The 10,068-nt window shown below is 50.3% G+C and overlaps 1 protein-coding gene across 1 annotated transcript in view; it reads left to right on the top strand.

Moving 5' to 3' along the window:
* ITPK1 (inositol-tetrakisphosphate 1-kinase) overlaps positions 1-10,068 on the top strand; it is a 182,187-nt gene that overhangs the window by 44,697 nt on the left and 127,422 nt on the right. The window contains exon 2 of the mRNA XM_007944503.2: positions 5,183-5,207. Within this exon, the coding sequence (XP_007942694.1) occupies positions 5,183-5,207 (25 nt within the window). The remainder of the gene's footprint in view (positions 1-5,182; positions 5,208-10,068) is intronic.

Below are 10,068 nucleotides of genomic sequence, written 5' to 3'. Positions count from 1 at the left end.
GTCAGATATGTTATTACCAAATATTTTTTCCCAATCTGTAGGTTCTCTTTTGACTCTTTTGGAGAAGTCTTTGGAAGCACATAAAAATTTAATCTTTAGATGGTCCCAGTCATCTGGCTTCTCTTCCCTGTCTTACTGTCTTATAGCAGCTTCCTTGGGAGAGTTCACTCAGCACCAGTTCTCAGAAGGCCCTCAGGAAACACTTGGTGACTGAGCTTGGGAGTAACGAGAGCTTCTCTGTGCTGAACAGTTTGAAACCGTCACTCACCAAGGTGGCCTTTATGGGCACTGCAGGTCTGGTGGACTCCAGAGTATCTGTGGCAGGGGCACCCCAGTCCCTGCCAGGCGGCAGGCACTCCCCACCCCGCTCCCGGGCAGCCTGCTCTGTGGCCGACCAGCTGTCCCTGTTGTTGGAAAGCACTGTCTGCCTTGGAAGGTGCTTGTCGCTCTCCAGTCGCTCTAGCCCTTCACCTGCCACCACGTCCGTCCTCCTGTTTCCCCCACAGAGGGCTCCTGGCCCTGCGCAGTCCTGGCCACCTTCCACGTCCGCTCCAGTGTGACCTTGGTGCTCCCTTAATGGCCTGCTGTTTAAAAATACACACACATGCTCAGAGAGGTAACATTAGAAAATTAATTAAACCACAGATAAATAGTAAGCCCCTCCCCCCCTGCAGAGGCCTCTGCCATCTCCAGTGTCTGTGTGTCCCTCTGTCATCTCTGGTGTCTGTGTGTCCCTCCGGAGGTTTGCTGCCTTTGCACACCTAGGGGATAAGTGTCTCTTCTTTTTGTTTTATATTTAGATGTAAACTTCATTTAAAAACTATTTTATTGTCATTTTGGAGAAACTTTTCACAGCAAATGAGGTTCTCATGTAATGATTTCTGTATATATTCAGAAATCATTAGGTTATGCTTTTCACAATGGTTCAGCTTTCTCATCATTTCCATTCTGGTTGTCCTGTTCCCATGAATCTAGCTGCCTTGTCCCCCTTACCTTCCCATCTTTGGTCTCGGGTACATGTTGACGTTAGGTCTCATTTAGATGATCATTTAGAGGAGCACTCACGGGTGATAGTTTTTTCTTTTATGAGCCTCTGTCTTTTGGCTGATAGGTGACCACCAGGAGTGATTTGAGTTCCAAGTTTAAAGGGTATCAGGGCAGTAGTTTCAGCGGTTCTTCAAGTTGTTGTTGTTGTTAGGTGCTGTCAGGTTGTCTTGGACTCATAGCAACCTTATGCACAGCAGAACAAAACACCATCCAGTCCCACACCAGCTCCATGATCCCTGCTATACTTGAGCCCATTGCTGTAGCTGCTGTGTCAATCCATCTCGTTGAGGGCCTTCCCCTCTTTCATCAACCCTCCACCTTGCCAAGCATGACATCTTCTCCAGGGAATGGTCCCTTGTGATAACATGACCAAAGTAGGTGAGACAAAGTCTGGCCATTCTTGCTCCAAGGAGCATTCCGGCTGCACTTCCTCCAGGATAGATTTATTAGTTCTTTTAGCAGGCCACGGTATTTTCAGCATTCTTTGCCAGCACCACAACTCAAAAGCATCAATTCTTTGGTCTTCCTTATTCATTGTTTAGCTCTTAGATGCATATGAGGTGATTGAAAGTATCATGGCTTGTGTTAGGCGTACCCTAGTCCTCAAGGAGACATCTTTGCTCCTCAGCACTTGAAATATGTCTTTTGCAGCTGACTTGCCCAGTGCTGTACGTCATCTGATGTCCTGACTGCTGCTTCCATTGGCATCGATTGTAGAACCAAGCAGTGTGAAGGCTCTGACAACTTCAGTCTTTTCTCCGTTTATTGTGATGTGGCTTATAGTCTAGTGGTGAGGATTTTTGTTTTCTTTATATTGAGATGTAATATTATATTATTTATATTAAGATGTTCCTGGAGAGTCTTGCTTTTTTTGGAATTTGAGTTTTGTCCTACATTTCTCGTCCATTCTGTGCAGGGACATCTCTTGTGCCCTGGTCAGGATGGTCACTAACGGTACCGGACACCATCAGTTCTGGTATCAGGTAGGTGAGGCCATGGTTCGTGTAGACCATTGTTCTGTAGAGTAGTTTCTTTAAGTTTTTCACTTCCTTCTTTCTCTTTTGCTCCAGATGCCTAGAGACCAATAGTTGTAGCGTGGGGTGAAGTGAGTACAGCTTGACCGAGGGAAGAGAGTGCACTGAGACGTAAACAAGAATAAGGAACGATTTTGGTGGAAAGCTTTTCCCTTAGGCGGGTTGGCTGACTTGATCTAGCGTTGTTTGGAATTGCCTTACCCATCACCAGAAATAACGGGTGTGGTGTCTGCACTCTGGAGAGGGACCTCCCCTCCCTTCTTCCTCTTTTCCCCTGAATTTTACTTGTTTTGTTGCTGTTGAGAATACATGTGACAAACACACCAGGTCAGCAGTTTCTTCATGTCAAGTTCAGCGACACTGATGGCGTCCTGTGAGTCGTGGAACCGTCTCCCCTCCTTTTCTGAGTTCTTGCTCCCTCATTAACATGACTCACTGCCCCTTAAGGTTCTAAGGTTCCTGCCCAACCTTTTGAGTTTGTGTTGTCAGTTTGATCCCATGTAGACTGTTCTTAAAAGAGTATCATGCTCAGGGCAGACATTCTTTAGAGTTAAACTAAACTGTTATTTGGTTTGAAGATTTCTGGGGACATTTTTGGTTTAAGGTTTAAAGGGGCTCCTACACTTTCCTTGGCTCCACAAAGTCAAGTCCATGAGGGTTTGAAATTATGTTGTGCTTTTCCCCCTTTTTGCTCAAGGTTCTTCTGTGGAATCTTTGATGAAACCACTCGGTCATGGTAGCTGGGCACCATCCATTCTTCTGTTCTCATGGCAGAGGAGGCTGCCGTGCGCAACAGTGGCTGCTCTGTGGCTGAGCACAGAGCAGTGGGCCGTGCTCCCCACCCTTCTCCTGTTCCTGATGCTCCTTCTTCATCCGTTGCTCCAGATGAATAGAGATCAGTTGAGCCTTGAATGACCGCTTGCCACCTTTTAAGATCCCAGGTACTGTGACCTTGGAGGTAGAACAGAAGCACTAAGCAGGTTAGTAGTCCAGTTAACTGGGAGGTCCCAGGATGCCTTAACCTCCAAACCAAGGAACCAGATCCCATGAGGTGTTTGTAAGTGGCCTCAGCAGCTACTTTTTTTTGTTCTTATTTTTTATTGTTGTAAATGTATCTGTCACAACTTTTGCCATTTCAACCTTTTACCGGGATACAGCTTTTTGACAGCAATTGCAGTAATTGCCTGTGCAGCTCCCCCTTACTCAATAGGATATTTCCTTCACCCTTAGCCCACCCCCTGCTGGTACCACTAACAAACTTTAGTCTTCCTGCGTTTACCTTGTCTTTTTATAAAAGTGAGGTCGTACAGTATTTCTGTATTTGTGACTCTCTTATTTTACTTGGCATAATGTCTTCAAGCCCCATCCACAGTGTAGCACTCCTGAGACTTTGTTTCTCCCGCTGAGTGGCAGTCCATCGTCTGTATGTACCACATTTTCATCCAGTCACCGGTTGATGGGCACTTAGGTTCTTTCCATCTTTTGGCTGTTGTGAATAGCGCTGTAGCAGACATTGGGGTACAAGTCACGTTTTGGGTCTGCTTTCAAGTCTTTTGGGTATATACCCTGGAGTGGAATTGCTGGGTCATACACTAGTTCTTTTTTTGGTCTCCCACAGTGACTTCCCCTTGTGTTTGGTGTAAAGGGGTGCACTCTGTACACTGCGATGCGCCTTGGTTTCTCAGCGTCTCTTCTGTGGTTCTGCGTGTTTGGAAGCTGCCCAGTACTCCTTGATCACAGCTCTCTGAGGCCCTACTGGAGGCCCTGACTCTCTTCCCAGCCCAGGGCACACAGACAGTGGTAGGTCTGCTGCCTTGTGGCTCCCGGGTCCTGCCCCCCCATCCCTGTAGTCCTGGGGTGAACAACCAGTCAGCACTCTGTTTAGGGACAGGAGAGGTAGCCCTGAGGTCACGCTCTGGGTGGGTGGGTGGGGGAGCGGGGGCTGTGGGCCAGGGAGGGCTTCCTGGAGGCCTTCCTGAGTCGGCCCCTGAAGAGCCTGATGAAAGTGTGTGGTGCCTACGGTCAGAGGACTGGGGTGGGGAGCTGAGAGTGGGGAGCATGGCTGGGCGCCTTGGTGTGAGACCCCGAAGCCTGCGCCTGTGGAGCACGTGAGAGAGGGAGTTGTTCGCCGTGGTGCAGTCGGCCCTGACGGTCATAGTGACCCCATGCCTGATGGATCACACCAACATCGGAACCCAGGCTTTTCATTGGCTGATGTTTGGAAATAGATCGCCCGTGTTTTCTTCCCAGTCCGTCTCAGTCTGGACACTCTGCTGAAGCCCGTTCAGCCTCGTAACAACACGCGAGCCTTCGCTGACAGACGGGCGCTGGCTGTGCCCGAGGTGCCCTGGCTGGGAATTGAACCCAGGTCTCACGCACAGAAGGCGAGGATTCTACCCTTGAACTCCCGTTGCCCTCCTGTGTGAGAGAGGGGCAGAGAGGTGGAGATGGCAGGCCAGGGGCTTTATGGTGACTAATGCCATGCTCGTTCATCACGACCTGGGTTGGGTTGGTTGAGCCGGCGTCAGAAGATGGATGTGGTGGCCGTGGGGGCCAGGGAGGGCCACGTGTTGGGTGGGAAAACAGCTGGAGCAGGACCGGGAACCGATTGGGGCAGGAAGACCCTGCTTACTTACGCTCACGAGTGGCTGGGCTGGCTGGGCTGTGGCAGCCGTGAGAGGCCGGGCCCAGGGTTTTGGGAGAATGAGGAGCCACGGAGGAGGCTGCGAAGGGACGGCTGGACTCTCGGGGTGAACACGATGGGCTGTCGGGAAGAGGGTCTTGGGGCATCCTGGCTGGAGCTCCACCACCGACGGCCTGGCCCCAGGATCGGAACAGGAGAGGAAGGCAGCAAAATTGGGGTCTCTGGAGGGCTCTTGACAAGTCCCTTAAGGGAACCAACTTCTGGGCAGAAAATGGCTTTGAGGGGTGGCTAGGCTCGTACCTTTCCCTCTGAAATGCGGCCGTTCTGGGGACCGTGGTCTGAAAGGTGGGGCTGCCAGCTCTTCTCGGGGTTGTGCCTTCAGCTGCTGCAGGGAATGTTCTGGAAAGAATGTCTCCTGCCTGCTGGAGTAACGCTGCTTTTCTGTTTCTCTCCACAGGAAGCGAGGGATAGAAGTCGTGCAGGTGAGTACAGAGCATGGTGTGGCCCTTTCTTGGGTCAAGTGGCCTTTCAGGGCCTCACTTTCCCCCTTTGCCTTAAGAATCTGGGTGTTTGGCCCCTCTTCACATAAACCTTGGTCGCCTTGTGGATTGGACATGATTCCTGCCCTGGTTCCTCGGGCTTGAAGCGTTGCGGTGGTTTTGTTGGTGGGAGGAGCTTGCAGGGAGTGTGTGCTGTGGGTAGGGTGGGGGGCACTAAAGGTCACGATGTTTCCCCGTGGTTACCTTCAGCGCTTGCCAGAGTCCACAATGAAATCTCTGTTGGGAGCCATTCAGAGGCGTGAACTCAGTGTTCATCAATAAACACACTGCTCGGAAGGGGGAGGACTGCCGTTCCCCCACTACCTGATTCCTGGTCACACAAGGCCCCAAACCCTGAGGTCATCAAATGCCACCCCTGCCATGGTGAAGCATGAGCCAGGGGGCTGGTGGGTACCTGTGTCAGAATGAGAGGCAACCAGGGGACTGCTGGGTTTGTTTTCCATGGCTTCCTGGGAAGATTGGGACTAAACCTTTAATCCACTTAGTCTGTGGGTGTAACGGGAGGCCAGGGCCATTGTTCTAGAATGCACCAGGCAGAAGAGTTACAAAAGAGTTCCTGATGTGTCTGCTGTTCATTTTTAGGCCCTTGGGGGGAGGCTGTGGGGGCGCAGGGCCAGTGTGAATCCAAACTGGCGCATTCCACTTAGTCCTCTAAAAATAAAACCCACGAAGACGGCTCTGTTCACCTCCTCCTGGGATCCCAGAGTGTTCTGGGGAACATTAAATTTCAAGAACATAAAGAAAAGCTCTTTGCAAAAATTGGAAGCCAAGTGGCTTGGCAAGTTTTTCTAAAGAGCCAGCCTTCTTTGTGCCTGATCCTTGGGCTGGTGGGCACCTGGGTGTGGCACTGGCATGTCCCCAGAGTCCCTTGATTCCAGTGTTAACGATTGAAGGTGATGGAACGCCATGGCATTTGTCACCACCTGGTTTTTCCATACCAGGCCCTTTCAGTCAGCCAGTGATGTGAGTAGAGTGGTTACACCCCTTTAATACGTAAGGAATGGAGTCTCGCAGTTGTGTAGCTTCTCTGGGGTGCTCAGACGGTCCGTGGTACCTTTGGGATTCGACTGTGCATCTTGCCTCTCTCCAGAGCCTGTGGTCTTTCTGGCCAAGCAGTGCTCCGCTTACTGTTGGGCTGCTCTGTTGCCCCAGTGCTTCTGTGGCTGTTATTACCTGGCGTTTGGCTGCTTACGAAAGGGTGTAAAACCCTGGTAAGAGCTATTTCTCTTCCTGGCAGTTAGCAGTAACATTAGTAATGTTGGGGTTTAACATTTACCACGTGCTTCGGGAAGTTCTCCCTTGGGTGGCACAGACGGTTAAGCACCTGACTACCACCGAGAGATTGGCGGTTTGAACCCACCCAGTGATGCCTCGGAAGACCGGCCCCGTGACCTGCATCTGAAAGGTCACAGCCTTGAAAACCCGATGGAGCAGTTCTACTCTGCACATGTGGGGTCGCCCACCACGAGTCAGAGTCACCTCCCTGCCAACTGACAACAACGGTGGGAACCTTGGAGTCTCCAGGTGGCACCAGCAGTTAAGTACTTGGCTGTGAGCTGAAAGATTGCAGGTTTGAGTCCACCCAGGGTACCTCAGAAGAAAGGTCTGGTGATCTCTTTCCAAAACTCAGCTGTTGGAACCTGTGGAGCACAATTGTCCGCACGTGGGGTCGCCATGTGTCAGCACGGGCTTGATGGCAGCAGTACCGCACCAGGCATGGACGCCCTTCATCTTAGAGAAGCATGTGTGTTTCACTGTCCCATGGTGAGAGAGGTTCCACCGTGAAAGGGGAGCATAATTAACAGGGTAAGCATGGCTTGTTCCCAGCTGCCTCAAGCGCTCCTTCCTGAAACAGCTGTGAACCCCTCCCTAGCCCCTCCCATAGCGCATTTCCTCCCATTTCCACAGAGACAGTGCACGGAGGGTTGGGAGCAAGACTGGCAGGGTTCAGACCACTGGCTCTGTGACCTTGGTCAGTTGCCTGTCCACTCTGTGCCTTGGTATCCACAGCTGTAAAGCGGGGATGATAGTGGTACCCGTCCCCTGTTGAGAGGACTAGTTAATGCAGGTGAAGTGAGTCGCACGTTACCTGGCACACAGGAAGTGGGTGACTTCTCACGGCTCACAGCAGGCCGGGTGTGATGTGTGACCCCACGCATAGAACCCCCAGGCACCCGGCAAAATGCCGGGTCATTGTAATCTGCGAGCAAGTCAAGTATTTCCTGTTTGCCTTTTGCAACAAAATTGAAAGAGGACCGGTCCGGTGCTCAGCGGTAGAGCATTTAGACAGTTGTCTCTTGACAACTGAGGACTGTGATTTTTGGCACTCAGTTCTGAAGGAATTCAAAGAATGTGCTGTGTTCATCTCTCTCCAGGCCATCTTTTTTTTATCTGTTAGGAATAAATGGTTTTAGTATTCATTCCTATAACAATTGAAAGATGGGACTAGAATTAGACTAACCTGTCTTATTCTATCAATAGGTAGTATTTATCTGTGAATACATGAAATTATTTTTTTTTAATTTTCCATTTATCTCTTCAGAAGTATATTTCTAATGAAGTTTTATTTTCTGTTTATTGTTTATATACCTTTGTAATGGATTTCTGTGGGCCTGTTGTATATTAATAGTAATTACGATGATAATTCAGTCCAGAAGAGAAACTAACCATTGGTGCTTTATGGTCACACAAAATTTTTTAAAACATTTAAAGCATCAATAGGAGCTCTGGTGGCACAGTGGTTAAAGTGCTCGGCTGCCAACCAGAAGGCCACCAGTTCAAGCCCACCTGCTGCTCTGTGGGAGACAGATGTGGCAGCCTGCTTCTGTAAAAATTATAACCTTGGAAACCTGATGGGGCAGTTCTGCTCTGTCCTGCAGGGCTGCTATGAGTTAGAATCGACTTGATGGCAGTGGGTTTGATTTTTTTGGTTTGATATTTGCAGTTGTTTATTTTTGCCTGGCAGCATTATCGAGCGATCAGTACAACTCTTTCAGACATAAAACATCAACGTCACTGAGGGAAGTGGGTTGGAAATTGGCGTTCCAGGAGGGAAAGAAAACTTGTGGCGTTTCCACCCCTTGGAGAAGAGCTTGGTTATCTAATTTAAAAATAGATGATGCTGTATCTCAAATTGCTGTGGTATTTAGATTCCACTGGATCCATTTAAAAGAGAAAAACTAACAGTTTCATTTTAAAATGTTAATATTTATGTTATGTTGGAAATTACATCCTCTGCAAGTATTTAAACTCACAATGAGAAATTTCAGATGTCAGCTGAAAACGTGCAAGTGGTACATGGTTCTAAACAATTATTTGTCACTGAAGAGTTTTGAAGGCCGCTGCTCTAAAACGTTGCCTTCTTTCCTTCGAGCTGTTGTGGCGGTACCCCTCAGAGAGGAACAGAACCAGACGCAGCGCACAGGCGTGGGAGGGGATCCCGATGGGGCAGGCCCATCTAACTCCAGGGTCTGTGCATCCACCGAGATTCAGAAAGGCCTGTGGAATTTTCCTCGGCAATGGCCTTGTCCTGCCATTGATAGGCCTCCCTTAAGCCTGGCACTGTTAGGCCAGGTGATGATTTAAAGTGGCCTCTCGCCCAGTGCCGATCACGTAGTGTAGAAAAGCCAGGGGTGAGCTGGGATCCGGGATGCCCAGGAGGAGTGGAGTCTAGGTTTTGTGTAGTGGGTGGTCATCAGGACAAGGAGCAACGTTTAGCAAGGTTGTAGAGTTAAGATCCCCAACCCCTGGTGTCCTGGAGGGCTACCTGTCATGAAGGCCACAGATACCTGTGATGACGCCAGTAGTCACAGGTGATGGTGTGCAGGTACCTGTCGTGACATACACAGATGATCTGCCTGGAGGCGTCCATCGGTGACAACCTGCAGACGCCTATCTGCCACTCTCTTCCTCTCTAGTACTGTAATGAGGAAGTGAGATGCATAGGCTTGCTTGATTCTGTGATTTCAGTTGTTGAAAACTGGCCTTGCTCAGTGGTGAAGGGAGGGCCCTGCATAGGTGGAGTCATGTGGATCGGGCAGGCGTGTCAGCACACCTCTCCTTGGCGCCTGCTGTGCCCTGCCTGGTAAGTCAGGAAGGCTTCCTGGAGGAGGTGGGGCGAGCCTGACTCCTGGCTATGAGCCTGTGCACCCACTGGAGCCTGGCTGAGGTGAAGGTCTCACCTTCAGCCCTAATCAGGCACTTCTCTGCTCCTGCTCCTGAAACAACCTGTGGGAGCAAAGGTCACCTTGGCCCAGCTGTGTTTTGCTAGGAGAAATCAGTGGCCTGAGGGGCCCCTTCCACCAGGCACAAGGCCTGCATCGCCGGGGGCATTTTCCATTCAGATTTCATCTGTTGGGATGGTTTAGGGGATGCCTGGAGAGGTCTGTAAGATTCTAGCCCTGAACTGGGGGGAGAAGACTCTGAAAGAAAGAGCAAGGTAATTCTCGCGCTGCGTGGCCCCAGCTTCGCATCCCCGGGAACATGTGTTCTCCCCCTACCCCCACGTACTGGGCTGCCTTTCCCCAGTTATTTTGAAGGAGCCAGGGAGAAGGAGGTGACTACTACACAAGAGGGGTTGGAGTTTTATTTTAAAATGCAAACGAGCAAGCTGTTAGTGTGAGAAGCACAGTCTGATTATAGACCACTGTCCTCCTTCCAGATACCTTGGGAATCCAGACATTCTGAAACCCAGGCTGCTGTTTCTCAAGGGGGCAGGGAAGTGAGCCCCCAGCTTGCAGAGTGGAGGCGGGCCAGCCGCAGGCCATTCAGATGGGGGTGGGGG

Source organism: Orycteropus afer, unplaced genomic scaffold (assembly GCF_000298275.1).
Source record: "Orycteropus afer afer isolate SDZICR_OR568_19922 unplaced genomic scaffold, OryAfe1.0 scaffold00127, whole genome shotgun sequence".
Taxonomy (NCBI): domain Eukaryota; kingdom Metazoa; phylum Chordata; class Mammalia; order Tubulidentata; family Orycteropodidae; genus Orycteropus; species Orycteropus afer.
The sequence above is the reverse complement of the archived record's forward strand: the minus strand, read 5'-3'. Positions and strand labels throughout refer to the sequence as shown.